General features: G+C 44.0%; 1 protein-coding gene across 1 annotated transcript in view; it reads right to left on the minus strand.

Annotated features, from left to right (window-relative positions):
• Positions 1-7,716: 7,716 nt before the first annotated feature.
• Positions 7,717-21,200, minus strand: part of LOC139416415 (protein LSM14 homolog A-like) — a 29,573-nt gene continuing 16,089 nt past the window's right edge. Inside the window, exons 5-10 of the mRNA XM_071165010.1 lie at positions 19,555-19,845; positions 18,472-18,651; positions 14,559-14,724; positions 10,916-10,957; positions 10,502-10,745; positions 7,717-10,210 (exon numbers count right to left, since the gene is read on the minus strand). Of these exons, the coding sequence (XP_071021111.1) occupies positions 10,148-10,210; positions 10,502-10,745; positions 10,916-10,957; positions 14,559-14,724; positions 18,472-18,651; positions 19,555-19,845 (986 nt within the window). The 3' untranslated portion in view covers positions 7,717-10,147. The remainder of the gene's footprint in view (positions 10,211-10,501; positions 10,746-10,915; positions 10,958-14,558; positions 14,725-18,471; positions 18,652-19,554; positions 19,846-21,200) is intronic.

The raw sequence follows: 21,200 nt of genomic DNA on the forward strand, positions 1-21,200 counted from the left end.
GTAGAATGGTAATGGAGGGGCAGGCTAGTAGAATGGTGAATTAGGGGCAGGCTAGTAGAATGGTAATTGAGGGGCAGGCTAGTAGAATGGTGATGGAGGGGCAGGCTAGTAGAATGGTGATGGAGGGGCAGGCTAGAAGAATGGTGAAGGAGGGGCAGGCTAGTAGAATGGTGATTGGGGCAGGCTAATAGAATGGTGATGGGGCAGGCTAGTAGATTGGTGAAGGAGGGGCAGGCTAGTAGAATGGTGATTGGGGCAGGCTAATAGAATGGTGATGGGGCAGGCTAGTAGATTGGTGAAGGAGGGGCAGGCTAGTAGAATGGTGATGGGGGGCAGGCTAGTAGAATGGTGATGGGGGCAGGCTAGTAGAATGGTGATTGGGGCAGGCTAGTAGAATGGTGAAGCCAGCAGTAGAACACAACAGATAGTTGTCAGGAGTCCAAAATAGACACAGTTCTTAAAGGAAAATGGGATCTGTGCCACAAGAAATATCTGAATTGAAGTTTGTTTTTCCTGATTCAGGGTTCACTTCCCCTCCCATTACACAGCAGATCTCTGGAGCAGTGATTAGCGTCAACTGATCTAAGCAGACACAGTTCCTCTCTCACCCTACAGCAGAAGCATTTGGCTACTTCAGTACTCAGTTGGCAGGAGTATTACCTTTCTGATCAGTACATACGTTTCTGAAGGTGTTTGTCATGTCTGCCCATATGCCTTGTACTGGATGCAGCTGCAGTATACTGTGGTATGATCTATCTTTCTGGTCTGGTAATGAGAACTGAATGACTCACCCATCCCCTCCCAACAACACCTGCCTCCCAATAGGGAACATTGGTCAACAGGAAGGGAGACCTTCAGCTGAAAGGCCTAGACTCAATCCCTTATTTATATAATCCCTGTAGCATTACTGCAGCCAGTAAATGTACAAATAATAAGAGCATGTCTTCTATGAATAGCTGTGAAAGATACACCAATTTAAGTGGTGTGTCAGAGATTTTTTAGTTGTATCTCCACGATCTGTTAACTGCCAAAAGTCATCGTTGCCCAACCTCCTCTAATCCAAGGCGGACTACTGGTGCCATCTGCTGGAGTGCTGGCATTTGTCATTGACTCTGGAGTCTGAGAAAGAGATAAATTGTTTGCATTATATGCCCACACATCCACTCTGACCAACCACCCTCCGTTCGTTTTCGACTTAAGTAACCTTCAATCTTATGTAACCAAACCAAAAGTAACACATTATACTAATTTGAATGTCCCGGATTTACTTCACTATGTCACGTCTAGTCCATGAGACCAGTCTGGTCAGTCAGTTGATCCCGCTGATTATGAACAGTGTATCGTTATTGCACATGATCAACAAGACACTTGAAGTTCGCAGGCGGGGTCACGAGAGACCATTTTCCAGCACTCCTTCCTTCTGCCCAGTTTCTCTGTTGTTGCTACGGAAATCAAGCTTATTTTTTTTTACCATCCCTGTATAAGCCTACACCTTTCAAACCAAGACATTTTTTCACCAACTTTTGCTTCACGCCAAAGTTTTGCCAACTTTACTTTATAAAAACTAAGCAAAAAAAAGAAACGTCCTCTCACTGTCAACTGCGTTTATTTTCAGCAAACTGAACATATGTTCGTACAAATATTTACACAACAAGATTCAACAACTGAGACAAAAACTGAACAAGTTCCACAGACATGTGACTAACAAAAATGGAATAATGTGTCCCTGATCAGAAGGGAGTGGTCAAAATCAAAAAGTAAGTCAGTATCTGATGTGGCCACCAGCTGCATTAAGTACTGCAGTGCATCTCCTCCTCATGGACTGCACCAGATTTGCCAGTTCTTGCTGTGAGATATTACCCCACTCTTCCACCAAGGCACCTGCAAGTAGCCCTCACGCTCCGATCCAACGTGATCAATGGGATTGAGATCCGGGCTCTTCACTGGCCATGGCAGAACACTGACATTCCTGTCTTGCAGGAAATCACACACAGAACGAGCTGTTTGGCTGGTGGCATTGTCATGCTGGAGGGTCATGTCAGGATGAGCCTGCAGGAAGGGTACCACATGAGGGAGGAGGATGTCTTCCCTGTAACGCACAGCATTGAGATTGCCTGCAATGACAACAATCTCAGTGTGATGATGCTGTGACACACCACCCCAGACCATGACAGACCCTCCACCTCCAAATCGATCCCGCTCCAGAGTACAGGCCTCTGTGTAACGCTCATTCCTTCGACGATAAACGCGAATCCAACCATCACCCCTGGTGAGACAAAACCGTGACTCGTCAAAGAGCTCTTTTCGGTGGTTTTGTACCCATAGGCGATGTTGTTGCAGGTGATGTCTGGTGAGGACCTGCCTTATAACATGCCTACAAGCCCTCAGTCCAGCCTCTCTCAGCCTATTGCAGACAGTCTGAGCACTGATGGAGAGATTGTGCATTCCTGGTGGGACTCGGGAAGTTGTTGTTGCCATCCTGTACCTGTGTGATGTTCGGATGTACCGATCATGTGCAGGTGTTGTTACACATGGTCGGCACTGTGAGGACGATCAGCTGTCCGTCCTGTCTCCCCGTCCCTGTCTTAGGCGTCTCACAGTACGGACATTGCAATTTATTGCCCTGGTCACATTTGCAGTCCTCATGCCTCCTTGCAGTGTGCCTAAGGCACATTCACACAGATGAGCAGGGACCCTGGGCATCTTTCTTTTGGTCTTTTTCAGAATCAGTAGAAAGGCCTCTTTAGTGTCCTAAATTTTCATAACTGTGACCTTAATTGCCTACCGTCTGTAAGCTGTTAGTGTCTTAATGACCGTTCCACAAACAAGTCTGGAAACTCGACTTGATATATCAATAATTATGTCTGATTTTTGTTTGCACTGAATCTCCGTTTGGATAGCCTATTGGTTAGGCTACAATTAGGCTGGGAAAAGCTAAGTTGAGCTGTGAGAGCTTCCTGTGATCATCTTGTCTCGTTTGCTCATTTATTAGAACATGCTGCCATGTTATCGTCTACAGCAGGTATTCCCAGGGGCAACATCAGGGCTATGCCAAATAAAAATGTGATTCATATTTTTTGGAGCGGGGCTATACATTTGGGTGTTTTTTTTCTTCCCCGAGTAGCCTCGTTTCACTGCTCCCCCCCCCCAACTAATTAACATCCAATCACATTAACCGTTACTCTCTCGCAAGAAACCTGAAATGTGGATAATTGCGGGAAACTATGGACCACTCTTGGGAAAATTGTACTTCCGGTATTGATTAAGGTTGTCGGATAATACTATTATTTATAGTATTATTTACTGAAAACTTTACTTAGAGAAAAACAGGGAAGCGATATTAAAGACAAACATAAGTTGTTTTGATTAAGTCTGTCATGGGTTAGGATGACACACATTGGCGTGTTTGGATGTAACTTAGTAAAAGCAACTGGTCTTCTGGTAAAAACAAAGTAAATGTTTAGTTTTCACTGTGTAAGGCAACCTCTGACAACATAAATATGTTATATTACACAATACAGCTTCAAATTTGCACAACACTTAATGGTAGTAATTATTGCAAAAAACATATTTTCCACCATCATTTGCAAATAAATTCATTAAAAATCCTACAATGTGATTTTCTGGATTTTTTTTCTAATTTTGTCTGTCATAGTTGAAGTGTACCTATGATGAAAATTACAGGCCTCTCTCATATTTTTAAGTGGGAGAACTTGCACAATTGGTGGCTGACTAAATACTATTTTGCCCCACTGTAAATGGGTCTGAAAAGTGACTGGTAACATAAATACTTATGGTAATATATGCATTCATTTACCAAGTAAGTTGAATGATAACACATTCTAATTTACAGCAATAACCTGTGGAATAGATACGGGGAAGAGGAGGGGTTAATGAGCCAATTGCAAGCTGGGGATGATTAGATGGCCATGATAGTATGAGGGCCAGATTGGCAACTTAGACAGGACAGCAGGGTTATCACCCCTACTCTTACAATAAGCGCCATGGGATCTTTAGTGACTACAGAGAGTCAGAACACATGTTTAACATCCCATCTGAAAGACAGCACCCTACACAGGACAATGTCCCAAATCACTGCCCTGGGGAATTGGGATATATATACACATACATTTTTTTAGACCAGAGGAAAGTGCCTCCTACTGGCCCTCCAACACCACTTCCAGCAGTATCTGGTCTCCCATCCAGGGACTGACCCAGCTCAATCCTGCTTAGCTTCATAGGCTAGCCAGCAGTGGAATGCAGGGTGGTATGCTGCTTTACATATAATGACTACTAGAAAGATAAGATAGATAGACAGATATGGCAAGCAATGAACAGCAGGGTAGTAGTAAATATAATCAATAATAATTTTAGCAGCAGCATAGATGTGAGGGGAGCAGTAGTTGTTTGCCATTTAAGTGTTATGGCCAGGGGATAGAAGCTGTTTGGGTGTCTGTTGGTCTGAGCCTTGATGCTACCCTACCGCCTGCCAGATGGAGTTTTTGGTAAATGTTCCTGGATGACTGGGAGTTCAGCCCCAGTGATGCGCTGGGCCATCCGCACCACCCTCAGTAGGGCCTTCGAGTCGAGGGCGCTACAGCTGCCATACTAGACGGTGATACAACCAGTCAGGATGCTCTCGATGGTGCAGCTGTAAAAGTTCCTAAGGATCTGAGTGGCCATTCCATATTGTTTTTAGCCTCTTGAAGGAGAAGAGGAACTGTCGTGCCTTCTTCAAGACTGTGCTGGTGAGAGAGAACCATGTTAAGTCTTCAGCGATGTGGACCCCCTCCACTGCAGCCCCATCGATGTGGATGGGAGTGTGAACCCGCCTCCGCTTCCTGTCGTCTGCAATCAGCTCCTTAGTCTTGCTGACGTTCAGGGAGAGTGTTTTGTCCTGGCACCACACTGTCAGGTCTCTGACCACCTCCATGTATGCTGTCTCATCACCGTTGGTGATCAGGCCTACCACCATCGTGTTGTCGGCAAACTTCATGGTAAAGTTGGAGTCGTGGGTGGCCACACATTCATGGGCAATGTCCCCTCAAATTTTTGGGGTCACTGACCAAATTGTAGGTCTTGTGAGCAAAGACTTTAACATTGTGAGAATTTTGTGCAACTTCCAGCACGCATTTACAGTGAACACTGTACCCTTACAGTTTTAGACAGTAGTCAATTAGCTATTGTGGCTATTTGAGCATAATGTAGGCCTACCAACAAAACCAATGGAGCATATCCCATAACATTTTCACATGTAAATAGCTTTTGATTTCTATGATATAGCCTACAGTAGCCTGTATGTGGTGTTCAATGCAGGCCTACATTGCAGGAGACTCTTAAAACATGTTTTTACATTATGAAGGGCTTGACATTAATTCATGATTTTTTTTTACATGGTCTGTAACACCATGGGCCAAATAGGTGACTGTAAATTGCATTGTGTTGTGGTTTCTTGCATCATACTTTATTAAATAAATCATTATTACCATACAGAGAATTAGACAATGTTGGCAACCCCCTGCCTACTGGATAATTTGCATATTCAAGCCTGTCTCAAAATACAACACTGCTCCTCAATTAAGACATAAGCTTTTTACCTGCTTGGCTTTTCAAAGAGAGCTTGACATCTAGCACACATTTTGTGATCTTGTAGGAAGCAGTAACTCCATTACTTATCTATAACTGGGCTAATAACTCGCTAACTAGCAAATAACATCAACAAATATAAAGTTCCAGTGTTCCCTATCATGGCTGTGATCATTGTATACAGAGAAGAGAAATACCAGAAGTCACTGTCGACGCTCTACATTCTTGAACACTGGTAGGCTGGTCTTGCCCTCCTTACTCTCCTGTTATCACCAAGGTATCAATATCCTGTCCCCTTGGCTCTTTGACATGTGTACACCAAATGTATCCTCAACTCTGAGAAGACCAAACTCTCTGTAACCCTTTGATTAAAGTATATTGATATTATGGACACAGAAAATATAAAATCCAATAATCATGAGACAAAAAAATTAACTGCGACTATGTTATCGCTTATTTTCCTCATATAAGTTGATGAATACCACCCAGGGACATGGCAAAACTCCTACATACACTGAAAAAAAACAGTGTTCACTTCAAAATGCATAAAATTCCCTTTCAATATCCATATTTTCATAGGTAAAGGAATTGAATGTTCATTTCTCTACCAATAAGCTGTCGCCCACTCCAAGCTGTATATTAATGATCTGCCTTCTGTCTGTACTAGGTCTGAAGTTCAAATGTATGCAGATTATTCAATGATATAGGTGCATGTTAAGAGCACACAACAAGCTGCACAAGAACTCACTAATTTAAAATGGTCCAGGTTACAAAGTGGCTTAATGACTCATGTTTGCATCTCAATGTGAAAAAAAAAAAAAATAGTCTGCATGTTCTTCACAAAGAGAGTAACTGATGCTACGGAGGCAGATGTCCATGTGTCAGGAGAGAAGCTCCAGGTGGTATCAGATTTGAATTACCTTTGCGTCATACTTAATGACAACCTCTTTTAAAAAGCAGATAAAAAAGCTAACTAAAATAACAATTCAACCCAGCTAATTTCCAATTCATACCACATTGTTTGACTAGAGGTAGCAAAACTGAACTTCAATGCTGTGATACTCCCCCACTCACACTTCTTGAATAGTTGGGCCCAAGCTTTCTGCACATTAAAACCAATTCAGTCGGTCTACAAACCGGCTCTCAAATGCTTGGTAAACAGCCCAATAGTCATCATCACTGTTACATCCTCAGAAAGAATTGTGCTCCTGAGTTGGGAAAATCTTGTGTAATACACCACACACCGCTTGTATTCAAGATCCTAAAATGGCCTAGATCCTCCTCCACTTAGTACTTTTGTCAAACAGAAAAACCAAATCCATGGCAGCAGATCTGAGAGGTTTCTCATGACAGACCTCTCAGGTCTGCCATGAGAGGTGACTAATAGTTCCCTTAAGGAAAAACCTTACGACAATTTACTTTCTCTGTGAGAGCTTCCCATGTCTGGAACACTGCCACCAGACACAAACTGTACCACCTATTACACCTTTACAAAAAACAAAGATGTAGCTAAAGGTCAAGCAGAGTTGTGAACATAATCCCTAGCTGTGCATTGCTGCTTTCCATGTTATCTGTAGTGTGTGAGGTGTGGTAACACTTGCTTTTATGTATCTTGTTTTGTGGTATTACTGTCTGCGTGCTAACGTTACATGTCATATCTCGCTCTGCATGTGCTCACTGCTGGTATGTATTGTTATTGTAATTGTTTTTAATAACCTGCCCAGGGACTGCGGTTGAAAATTTGCCGGCTGGCTGAAACTGCCACTTTTACTGAAACGCTGATTCATGTGCACTGTCCCTGTAAAAGCCTTTTTGTATACACATTTTAAACTAAATAAGTGATATTTCCTGAGGAAAGAAAAGGCACCACATTGTAGTAATGACCCAGCTGTCTAGCCAACGTTAGCTGCTGAATGAAGGGAAGTGAGTATTCAGCAGTAGCTAGCTACCTACCTGAGGCTAACCCAGCTAAACAGTAATCGTTACGCAGATTCTGTTGCAAAATGAAACGGTTCACCCCAAACAGAAGAAGCAAACAAGTTTATATTGGACAAATCCAGGGAGGTCCCTTCCCGTTTGGTTCTTAAACTGTAAACTGTTTCTGTAATGAATGGTAATCACACACAGGCACAGATATGAAAACTTTTATTGTTTGCTTTGAATAAAAACCCCAGTCCACTGAGGCCCACAGAAGAGGACGTCATGCTGGGTTTAGAGACAAAACGGTTAGAAAAATGTATCCAAATAAACAAGCTTAAAGTCTGTATATAAATTACATTTGATGCTCAAACAAACTACCCCCAGCACAGACATTTTAGTAAGTTATTGCATTGTATCCTTGCTGTGTCATGATATAGTGGCTTGAGCCAGACCCTCATGCAGGCTTCTGTGCAACAATGAAAAATGGAGATACAGGACATCCCTTTGAATTAGGCACTTGATCCTATGGGTGAACCTAAACTGTGTTGCCTTGATTCCTCACTTCCTCTTGTCTTCTCAAAACACATTGGTGCAGAAGAACAGAGGTTCCTCCCCTCTGATCTTCTGCTCCAATGTGTTTTGAGAAGACAAGAGGAAGTGAGGAATCAAGGCAATACAGTTTATGTTCACCCCATCCCACAACCCATTCTACTGTACCACACTTCATCTTAGACAAGAGATGCTTTTAAGGCTGCGTTTATACAGGCAGCCAATTCTGATCTTTTTCAGAGCTGCTCCAAATTGGTCAAAAGACCAATTAGTGAACATTATCAGAATTGGGCTGCCTGTATAAAACGCAGCCTAAGACATTTGAGCAACGCCCCCCCCCCTCCATCTAATCCAGCCCACTTTGACAATCAATATTCTTTCTGTATGTTGGTCTCATTTTAAATTACTGAAAGCTTTCAAAACCTTAATGGGGACAGAATCCAACACTTTCCACTACGGTGCATCAATTTCCAGAGAATAACAATCCTGCAATGGAAATTAACAAGACGTTGGAACTTGGCGTCAACTCCCATCACTCAACAAAATGTACCGATGTAGACATATCCACACTTCTAAATAAATCTAGTACATTATCAAACAATAACCTAGTTCATCGAACAGCACTGTGCAAAAGAACTTCAGAGTACACCAAAATGGGCACAAGTTCTTAGAATAAATTCCAATTTAAGTCAACTTTATTTAACTTGACTATTCACTCCGTTATTAGTTCAAATGTAGTATTCTAGTTATTCACTGGCATTAAGGCACAACAATAAATTCATCTTAACTTCCTGAGGACACACACACAAAAAAAAAAAAACGCAATACTGAACTTGTACTTTTTAACACCTGTTCACACGGGGTGGGGGTATAACCTCGTCGTATCATCCCAAATGGCACCCTATTCCCTGTAAAGTTAACTACTTTTGACCAGAGCCAAGCAGTGCACTATATAGGGCTGCCATTTGGGACTCACAGGTCGTCCGCAGTTAGCAGAACTGGAATACAATCTCAGGATTAACACATTAACAGAAGACACCATTATATAAAACAACTTCAATAGTAAAAAGTGCAACTGTGTGTACGTTTCCTGCAAGACATAAAATCCCAAATCTAGTATTTTCTCTATTTACGTACTTATTTAAATCATGCCCGGCCAAGATAGCGTCAGTATCAGACATTCAGTCAAAGTTCATTACTTCCTATCAACCAACCTTCACCCAATTTGTGCCCAATCATTCAAACCCTCCAAAACATTAGCCTCAATATTGCTATGTAACTAATACCTAATAAGCTAAAACCAAAAGGGCTCTACAATTCATCAAATATTTTAACCAATTTTTAACTGAGCAATTAGGCTGACATCACTTCTATAGCTTAGCAAGCCTCCAGCCGCCATGCAGTGCCATGGGACAGAGTCAGAGGCATCGAATCAAGAGTTCAATCAGGGTATTGTTTCTTTCCGTCAGACATCTCAAGTACTGTTGGTGGGTCAAATTCTTTCTGGCATTCTGGTTTCTTTGAGAGGAACGAGGATGTGGAGTTCAGGATGAGGTTTTAAACTGACTGACAAAAAGAGGTAAAAAAGGGAACAACAATTTGGAAAGCTTCCTAGAAAATGTTAGAAACCGAAATGTGGCCTAAATGTCAGGAAGAGGCATACTTAGATGGCCTGCTTTAGAGAGCTCTTGTAGCAGTTTACATAGATTACGCTAGAGATATAACCGTAGCAAACAGCAGCATTGTGCAACTCTAGTTACACAATACCAGTAGCCTTGAGTACAATAGAAAGCTGTGACAGACCCCACTGGCTATTTTGGTACATTACAGGTTACCCCAAAAAATGAAGCTATGTCAGCGATCTTCAGTCATACGGCCTTCTGTTACAAGAAAAAAAAATCATTGCTGAAAAGGACATCCCTCAAATATTTTTTTATACACAATTTAGCCACCTGGAAATTGTTTTGAAGAGATTGATGGATTGCATCATTTCCATTATTAAAAGATATGGAAAAGTGGTATTCAAGCAGTCTACCCCAGTGATGTTGACAAATATACAATATTTTAGTCAAAAGTATAAAACAAACTATTTCTAAAGATGAGGCGTCGCCCCTCTGGATCTGTCCTCCAGGTGTACTATGCAGCCACGGGTATCCTTCAGGAAGGAAGGGGAAAAAATTAGCTTTTTGATGACTTCACTATGGTTAACACCGTTACGCATGTGCACGTATGGTTAACAGAGTTATGTACAAGTGCTTGAAGGTAGGTACACTATGGCTTGATCTTGTTTCGCATTTGCTATATTGTGAATTTCATTTGTAAACTCCATAATTAAAAGCATTACGAGGGACAACTTAACTCTAGGATTTTGCAAATGTATACGTTGATGATACCTTTGGCCACTATGGCATCCATCTATACAATAAGTAAAAAACATATCCATTACCCTGTACTCAAAGTTCTCTGAAAACTCCCATCCTCCCTGGCTTGTTGGATTGAATCCTCCCCTGTAGCCGTGGCCTCCGCGGGGGGGACCGAAGGACCCTCTGCTGGCGGAGCGACCCCTGCCCCTGCGGAAGCCCATACCACCACGCCCGCGGTAGCCCCCACGGGACTGACCCCCGCGCAGGGGGATGCCGAACGTCTCAGAGTTGATACGCCTCTCCTCAACCCAGGTCTGCCTCCGCTGCCTGCCAATCACAATTTAGACGCTCAACCGGGGGTTGGAGGACGCCGACAGTACCTGATTGAATCTACTATGGTCTTACATACAGTATACTCCATATATCAATAACGCCACATTGTATAGTATCAAAACATTAGCATGGGATAGAACAGATCTGAGAGAAAAGAGACTCACAGTGGGAAACCAGAGCTTCCTCCAGGTTTTTCTGCAGCTTTCCTGAAAAACAGAATAGCTCTTTATCATGAATTGCCTAAGGGAAGACAATATTGTATTGTAAATTCTCAAACTAAAATCTACAAGATAGAAGGGACAGAGGTTACTTCCGGCGCCGACAGAGATGGCCGCCTCGCATCGCGTTCCTAGGAAACTATGCAGTTTTGTTTTTTTACGTGTTATTTCTTACATTAGTACCCCAGGTCATCTTAGGTTTCATTACATACAGTCGAGAAGAACTACTGAATATAAGATCAGCGTCAACTCACCATCAGTACGACCAAGAATATGTTTTTCGCGACGCGGACCCTGTGTTCTGCCTTACAAACAGGACAACGGAGTGGATCCTATGCAGCGACCCAAAAAAACGTCTCCGAAAGAGAGGGAAACGAGGCGGTCTTCTGGTCAGACTCCGGAGACGGGCACACCGTGCACCACTCCCTAGCATTCTTCTTGCCAATGTCCAGTCTCTTGACAACAAGGTTGATGAAATCCGAGCAAGGGTAGCATTCCAGAGGGACATCAGAGACTGTAACGTCCTTTGCTTCACTGAAACATGGCTCACTGGAGAGACTCTATCCGAAGCGGTGCAACCAACGGGTTTCTCCACGCATCGCGCTGACAGAAACAAACATATTTCTGGTAAGAAGAGGGGCGGGGGCGTATGCCTCATGGCCAACGTGACATGGTGTGATGAAAGAAACATACAGGAACTCAAATCCTTCTGTTCACCTGATTTAGAATTACTCACAAATGTAGACCGCATTATCTACCAAGAGAATTCTCTTCGATTATAATCACAGCCGTATATATCCCCCCCCAAGCAGACACATCAATGGCTCTGAACAAACTTTATTTAACTCTCTGCAAACTGGAAACGATTTATCCGGAGGCTGCATTCATTGTAGCTGGGGATTTTAACAAGGCTAATCTGAAAACAAGACTCCCTAAATTTTATCAGCATATCGATTGCGCAACCAGGGGTGGAAAGACCTTGGATCATTGTTACTCTAACTTCCGCGACGCATATAAGGCCCTGCCCCGCCGCCCTTTCGGAAAAGCTGACCACGACTCAATTTTGTTGATCCCTGCCTACAGACAGAAACTAAAACAAGAGGCTCCCACGCTGAGGTCTGTCCAACGCTGGTCCGACCAAGCTGACTCCACACTCCAAGACTGCTTCCATCACGTGGACTGGGAGATGTTTCGTATTGCGTCAGATAACAACATTGACGAATACACTGATTCGGTGTGCGAGTTCATTAGAACGTGTGTTGAACATGTCGTTCCCATAGCAACGATTAAAACATTCCCTAACCAGAAACCGTGGATTGATGGCAGCATTCGTGTGAAACTGAAAGCGCGAACCACTGCTTTTAATCAGGGCAAGGTGTCTGGTAACATGACCGAATACAAACAGTGCAGCTATTCCCTACGCAAGGCTATCAAACAAGCTAAGCGCCAGTACAGAGACAAAGTAGAATCTCAATTCAACGGCTCAGACACAAGAGGCATGTGGCAGGGTCTACAGTCAATCACGGACTACAGGAAGAAATCCAGCCCAGTCACGGACCAGGATGTCTTGCTCCCAGGCAGACTAAATAACTTTTTTGCCCGCTTTGAGGACAATACAGTGCCACTGACACGGCCTGCAACGAAAACATGCGGTCTCTCCTTCACTGCAGCCGAGGTGAGTAAGACATTTAAACGTGTTAACCCTCGCAAGGCTGCAGGCCCAGACGGCATCCCCAGCCGCGCCCTCAGAGCATGCGCAGACCAGCTGGCCGGTGTGTTTACGGACATATTCAATCAATCCCTATACCAGTCTGCTGTTCCCACATGCTTCAAGAGGGCCACCATTGTTCCTGTTCCCAAGAAAGCTAAGGTAACTGAGCTAAACGACTACCGCCCCGTAGCACTCACATCCGTCATCATGAAGTGCTTTGAGAGACTAGTCAAGGACCATATCACCTCCACCCTACCTGACACCCTAGACCCACTCCAATTTGCTTACCGCCCAAATAGGTCCACAGACGATGCAATCTCAACCACACTGCACACTGCCCTAACCCATCTGGACAAGAGGAATACCCATGTGAGAATGCTGTTCATCGACTACAGCTCGGCATTCAACACCATAGTACCCTCCAAGCTCGTCATCAAGCTCGAGACCCTGGGTCTCGACCCCGCCCTGTGCAACTGGGTACTGGACTTCCTGACGGGCCGCCCCCAGGTGGTGAGGGTAGGCAACAACATCTCCTCCCCGCTGATCCTCAACACTGGGGCCCCACAAGGGTGCGTTCTGAGCCCTCTCCTGTACTCCCTGTTCACCCACGACTGCGTGGCCACGCACGCCTCCAACTCAATCATCAAGTTTGCGGACGACACAACAGTGGTAGGCTTGATTACCAACAACGACGAGACGGCCTACAGGGAGGAGGTCAGGGCCCCCGGAGTGTGGTGTCAGGAAAATAACCTCACACTCAACGTCAACAAAACTAAGGAGATGATTGTGGACTTCAGGAAACAGCAGAGGGAACACCCCCCTATCCACATCGATGGAACAGTAGTGGAGAGGGTAGCAAGTTTTAAGTTCCTCGGCATACACATCACAGACAAACTGAATTGGTCCACTCACACAGACAGCATCGTGAAGAAGGCGCAGCAGCGCCTCTTCAACCTCAGGAGGCTGAAGAAATTCGGCTTGTCACCAAAAGCACTCACAAACTTCTACAGATGCACAATCGAGAGCATCCTGGCGGGCTGTATCACCGCCTGGTATGGCAACTGCACCGCCCTCAACCGTAAGGCTCTCCAGAGGGTAGTGAGGTCTGCACAACGCATCACCGGGGGCAAACTACCTGCCCTCCAGGACACCTACACCACCCGATGTCACAGGAAGGCCATAAAGATCATCAAGGACATCAACCACCCGAGCCACTGCCTGTTCACCCCGCTATCATCCAGAAGGCGAGGTCAGTACAGGTGCATCAAAGCTGGGACCGAGAGACTGAAAAACAGCTTCTATCTCAAGGCCATCAGACTGTTAAACAGCCACCACTAACATTGAGTGGCTGCTGCCAACACACTGACACAACTCCAGCCACTTTAATAATGGGAATTGATGGGAAATGTAAATATATCACTAGCCACTTTAAACAATGCTACCTTATATAATGTTACTTACCCTACATTATTAATCTCATATGCATACGTATATACTGTACTCTATATCATCGACTGTATCCTTATGTAATACATGTATCACTAGCCACTTTAAACTATGCCACTTTGTTTACATACTCATCTCATTTGTACATACTGTACTTGATATCATCTACTGTATCTTGCCTATGCTGCTCTGTACCATCACTCATTCATATATCCTTATGTACATATTCTTTATCCCCTTACACTGTATAAGACAGTAGTTTTGGAATTGTTAGTTAGATTACCTGTTATTACTGCATTGTCGGAACTAGAAGCACAAGCATTTCGCTACACTCGCATTAACATCTGCTAACCATGTGTATGTGACAAATAAAATTTGATTTGATTTATAAAAACATTGGGGAGAGAGATGATATGGGCAGTTGTCGCCTACCTGTTGTAATCACAGGAGACTTTGTCGAAGAAAGACTTGGACTTGTCGTAGTAAACTTTAAGTGTTAGTGCCTCCAGCCCTTCATCAGCGTTGCCCTTGCTGTTCTGAGTCTCCACACTGGAGTTGCCCTTATCCTCCACGTTCACTGCTGCCTTCTCCGTCTCATCTTGAGAAGAAATGGACATCAAACACATTCACTCCACAATGGCCAATTACTGTTCTGCACATTTATTTAACTAGGCAAGTCAGTTAAGAACACATTCTTATTTACAATGACGGCCTATCCCGGCCAAACTCGGACGACGCTGGGCCAATTGTGCACAGCCCTATGGGACTCCCAATCACGGCCGGATGCGATACAGCCTGGAATCAAACCAGGTACTGCAGTGACACCTCTTGCACTGAGATGCAGTGTCCTAGACCACTGCACCACTCGAGAGCCACACATGGAGTTCTCAGCCAAATAGATAAAGTATCCATCCAGGCTGCCCTGAACAAACTACATTTTGGTAGAATTTAGGCATTTGAATGTACCAGAGGCCATCAGAAATACACAGCGAAATAATCTCCCAGATTGGAAAGATGTGGTAGTGAGTCTACAATTTAAATGACTAACAATTCATACAGTTTCAGTATTAGGTATTGTCTAGACTTATGATCAAGACTCACATACAGGCGTTCAAAAGTTCGGGGTCAGTTAGAAATGTCCTCGTCTTTGAAAGAAAAGCAAATTGAATATCTCGTACAATGCTGTGTACTACTCCCTTCACCGAACAGCACAAACTGGCTCTAACCAGTGTAGGAGTGGGAGGCCCTGGTGCACAACGGAGCAAGAGGACAAGTACCTTAGTGTCTAGTTTGAGAATGACGCCTCACAAATCCTCAACTGGCAGCTTCATTAAATAGTACCCGCAAAACACCAGCTCCGGGATGCTGGCCTTCTAGGCAGAGTTCCAAAGATAAAGCCATATCTCAGACTGGCCAATAAAAATACAAGATCAAGATGGGCAAAAGAACACACTGGACAGAGGAACTCTGCCTAGAAGGCCAGCATCCCGGAACCGCCTCTTCACTGTTGATGTTGAGACTGGTGTTTTGCAGGTACTATTTAATGAAGCTGCCAGTTGAGAACTTGTGAGGTGTCGGTTTCTCAAACTAGATACTCTAATGTACTTGTCCTCTTGCTCCGTTGTGCACCGGGGCTTCCCACTCCTCTTTCTATTCTGGTTAGAGACAGTTTGCGCTGTTCTGTGAAGGGAGAAGTACATAGCGTTGAACAAGATCTTCAGTTTCTTAGCAATTTCTCGCATGAAATAGCCTTCATTTCTTAGAACAAGAATAGATTGACGAGTTTCAGAAGAAAGTGCTTTGTTTCTGGCCTTTTGAGCCGGTCATCGGACCCACAAATGCTGATGCGCCAGATACTCAACTAGTCTAAAGGCGGCCAGTTGTATTGCTTCTTTAAACAGAACAGTTTTCAGCTGTGCTAACATAAGTGCAAAAGGGTTTTCTAATGATCAATTAGCCTTTTAAAATGATAAACTTGGATTAGCTAACAATGTGCCATTGGAACACTGGAGTGATGGTTGATGATAAATGGGTCTCTGTACGCTATTTAGATATTCCATAAAAAAAGCTGCCATTTCCAGCTACAATAGTCATTTACAACATATTTCTGATAAAATACATTTAACATTTTATTTTAAATAAGTGATTCTTTCAAAAACAAGGACATTTCTAAGTGACCCCAAACTTTTGAACGGTTGTGTGTGTAATAGACATATTCAGAAAGTATTTAGACCATGACTTTTTCAAAATTTCTAAAATGGATTCAATTGTCCCCCACCCCAATCCACACACATACAACACTCCATAATAACAAAGCAAAAACAGTTTAGCAATTTCTGTAAATGTAATATTTGTTTCCAGCCCCTTGCCTCAGTACTTTGTTTAAGCTCCATTGGAAGCGATTAGACTCGAGTCTTCTTGGTATGACGCTACAAGCTTGGCACACCTATATTAGGTGAGTTTCTCACATTCTTCGCAAGTTCTGTCAGGTTGGATGTGGAGCATTGCTGCACAGATATTTTCAGCTCTCTCCAGAGATGATCGATAGTGTTCAAGTCCAGACTCTAGCTGGGCCACTCAAGGACATTCAGAGACATGTCCCGAAGCCAAGACACAGGCATGCTGTGTGCTTCAGGTCATTGTCCAGTTGGAAGGTGAACCATCGCTCCAGTCTGACGTTCTGGAGCAGGTTTTCAATAAAGGTTCGCTCTGTACTTTGCTCCGTTCATCTTTCCCTCGATCCTGACTAGTCTCCCAGTCCCCTTAGGCTGAGAAACATCCCAACAGCATGATGCCATCACCAAAGGAATGTGCCAAGCGTCACGTCTGGAGGAAACCTGGCACGTCAGGCCAAAGAGCTCAATCTTGGTTTCATCAGACCAGAGAATCTTGTTTCTAATGGTTTGAGTCTTTAGGTGTCTTTTGTCAAACTCCAAGCGGGCTGTCATGTGCCTTTTACTGAGGAGCAGCTACCGTCTTGCCACTACCATATAGGCCTTATTGGTGGAGTGCTTCAGAGATGGTTGTCCTTCTGGAAGTTTCTCCAATCTCCACAGAGAAACTATAGAGCAACAATCAGGTTCTTGGTCACCGGCCTTTCTCCCCCGATTGCTCAATTTGGCTGGGCGGCCAGCTCTAGGAAGAGTCTTGGTGGTTCCAAACTTCTTCCATTTGAGAATGATGGAAGGCCATTGTATTCTTGGGGACCTTCAATGCTGCAGATATTTTGGTACCTTTCCCCAGTTCTATGCCTCGACACAAATCCTGTCTCGGAGCTCTTCGGACAATTCCTTCAACCTCATGGCTTGGTTTTTGCTCTGACATGCACTGTCAACTGTGGGACCGTCATAAAGACAGGTGTGCCTTTCCAAATCATGTCCAATCAATTTAATTTACCACAAGGACTCCAATCAAGTTGCAGAAACATCAAGGATGCTTGATGGAAACAGGATGCACCGGAGCTCAATTTCAAGTCTCATAGCAAAAGGTCTGAATACTTGTGTAAATCTGGTATCTGATCTCTTATTTGAAATAAATGAGCAAATGTCAAAAAACATAAATCCACTTTAAATTCAGGCTGTAAAACAAAACGTGGAAAAAGTGAAGGGGTCCGAATACTTTCTGAAAGCACTGTAATCGACTTTATTCAGTCAGACACCTTTTATAAACTAGTCAAGTTTGCTGTTCGTCAATCAAAGCACAGTAAGTAACCTATGCGCCACCGCTCTGTGGCTGCATATGAAACAAGTGAAAGAAAATAAATGTGCCAGAAAATAGGCCAAGTTGATTCACAGACAATGAGAGCATCATGTGCTCTCCCGCCATGTGTAAAAAAATGTATTTAAAAAAAGTGACTGCAACGACAGCACACACACACGGGGAGGGGGGGCAAACAGAAGACTGTCAAACCAGCATTGTTTCCCTGTCATTGCTCACTTTGTGACTAACAGGCTCCTGTCCTATCAATACATTGAATGAAAGGCATCTTCTAGCGGGAGAGGGCTCGGCTGACTTTTCTGACTAGCGAATTGACAAGTAGTCTCGTTAATTGAAGTGGAAAAAGTAGCCGGCTGAAAATTAGTCTGTAATCGTCTGTTTAGCTGACAGACCGCGCTAGTGGAACACCCTGCAACTTGGCTACATTGTGCTCAGGCTTGCCTCGTGTTAATCTCGGTCCCCTGAACACAATCACACATGCTTCGGATGCCGGCCATGTTTTGTCTGTCTGAAGAAACCAGCCATGTATGCATGATCTGTCCTCAAAAACACTAGGCTAAATCAAGCTCCTTCACCCATAAGTGCTGGATCAAATGTTATGAGGGCCTGATCTGTACAGTCCTGGTACCTTTTAGTTTGAGCTTGCTCTGGAACTCCCTGTCCATTTCTTCCTTGTCGAACTGGGCGTTGGCACTCTCAAAGTCAAAGTCCTTCTCGAACTTCATGGGTCCGTCTAGGCGCACGTTGAAGCGGCTCCTGCCGCGTTGTCTTCCCCCACGACCACGCCTCTGAGGCGGGGGGCCACCAACTGGGAAACAGGAAGAATAGACCATATTACCACAAGAAACATGTAGTAAACACCAAACAATACAATGATACCACAAAATTATAATAAGTTACACCAAAAGCAGTGCCCCTTGTTCAAAACTGAACCATGAAGAATATGAATAAACAAAATGCAGGAAAATGTCCTCTATAGCATAGATTGGTAGTTTGCTGTGCTTTTATCTACCAATTGACAGAATAAAGCAATGGCTTGCCATCCATCACAACAGAATACTTCAAATGTCACCCTAACAGATTTATACAAATAGAAATTCCAGCAGCATATAAAGCATGAACAGCATTACCCATCCATACAACATATTAACAATCGCAAAAATATGGCGTAACAGAATTACCATAACACACACGAAACAGAGCAGTGATCGCCATCTCAACTTGTCAATCTGCACAGCAATGCAGACAGTTGCAAGCAATGGACCACCATGTAACCTACTACAGCACACAGGATGGTGGAGTTGTGTAAACGAACGTGGGCTTGACAGTTTAAGTAAAAGTCACTAGGGCATGCAGAGTCTGAAACGGCATGGAGCTGAGCACAGAGGACGGTTAGAGCAGAGGTGCTCAGTTAACCTGCAGGCCGTTGACTGGCATCCCTGCCTTCACCTTGCGGCTGCTGCTCAGACACTGCTCTGAGTGCTTTCTGGGCCTGGAATGGTACAGTCCATTAGTTTAGAGAGCTCAGCTCAACTTTAATAAAGAGATTTAGTCCCAGACTATAGACTACCTATAGAAACAGGCAAAAGTTGTTAAAATGTTGAAACTCCGACAGACTGTTAAGAGTTACAAAAAAATGGCAGGGGTCATTTTTGTTTTTAGGGGTTGCAGCACAACAAAACACACAGGTAAAGCCTCCGATAGGTCTCACCTACAGAGCTAAAGATAGAGTTGGTAAGCCCTGCAGTGGTATAGCGTTGGTGAGAAATGGGCGCGTTGCAGGGCGCACCCCAGGCCTGGTTACTGCGGGCCCCGCTGACGGTCTCACCATGGTGATGGTGCTGCTGCTGGGCATGGCCGGCGGCTGGAGCCGAGGGGGTCGTTTGGCCTGGAGCGGGACTCCTACGGCCCAAGCTGTGAGTCGGAGCGTAGGGGGCCGACGGGGCTGCCTGTTCTACTGTGGGGCTCTTCCTCAGGGGGTCCAGGGAGGGGCTGGTGTGGCCTGGGTGAACAGAGGGTTAGTGTTACACTGGGCTACTCAACACATGAATCAGACTCAACACTGGTTCGTCAAGAGTTACACTTCATGGATATAAAGCTTAAGTTATTAAACGCGTTGAAGGTTGTGTGTTGAGAAAAGCAATCTGTAATTTTATTGAGAAGAGGCAAAAAATAAATAAATCAGAAAGTGATAAGGGGGCGGGGGAAGCAGTATTGGGTGACATTATGCTCTCACAAGATGATACATAGGCCTAACATACAGTACCAGTCAAAAGTTGACACAGCTACTCATTCAAGGGTTTTCTTCTTGGACTATTTTCTACATCAAAACACATTTGGTTACTACATGATTCCATAAGTTTTTATATTTTGAGATTCTTCAAAGTAGCCACCCTTTGCCTTGATGACAGCTTTGCACGCTCTTGGCATTCGCTCAACCAGCTTCATGAGGTAGTCACCAGGAATGCATTTCAATTAACAGGTGTCCTTCGTTAAAAAGTTCATTTGTGTAATTTCTTTCCATCTTAATGCGTTTGAGCCAATCAGTTGTGTTGTGACAAGGTAGAGGTGGTACACAGAAGACAGCCCTATTTGGTAAAATACCAAGTCTATATTATGGCAAGAACAGCTCAAATAAGCTAAGAGAAACGACAGTCCATTACTTTAAGACATGAAAAAAATCCAAGAGCTTTGAAAGTGTCTTCAAGTACAGTCGCAAGAACCAGAAAGCGCTATGATGAAACTGGCTATCATGAGGAGCGCTACAGGAAAGGAAGACTGAGTTACCTCTGCTGCAGAGGATAAGTTCATTAGAGAATTACCAGCCTCCAATTACAGCCCCCCAAAAAATGTTTCACAGAATTCAAGTAACAGACAAATCTCAACATCAACTGTTCAGAGACTGCATGAATCAGGCCTTCATGGTCGAATTTCTGCAAAGAAACCACTACTAAAGTACACCTATAAAAAAGGAAACACAAGCAATGGACATTAGACAGGTGGAAATCTGTCCTTTGGTCTGATGAGTCTAAATGTGAGACTTTTGGTTCCAACCACCGTGTCTGTGAGATGCAGAATAGGTGATCAGATGTGTGCTTCCCACCGTGAAGCATGGAGGTGATGTGATGGTGTGGGGGTGCTTTGCTGGTAATACTGATTTATTTAGAACACCTCCATTTAACCAGCATGGCTACCACAGCATTCTAAAGTGATACGCCATCCCGTTTGGTTTGCGCTTAGTGGGACTATCATTGGTTTTTCCAACAGACCAATGACCCAACACACCTCCAGGCTGTGTAAGGGCTATTTGACAAGGAAGGAGAGTGATGGAGTGCTGCATCAGATGACCTGGCCTCC

The sequence above is a fragment of the Oncorhynchus clarkii genome, chromosome 1 (assembly GCF_045791955.1).
Source record: "Oncorhynchus clarkii lewisi isolate Uvic-CL-2024 chromosome 1, UVic_Ocla_1.0, whole genome shotgun sequence".
Classification (NCBI taxonomy): Eukaryota; Metazoa; Chordata; class Actinopteri; order Salmoniformes; family Salmonidae; genus Oncorhynchus; species Oncorhynchus clarkii.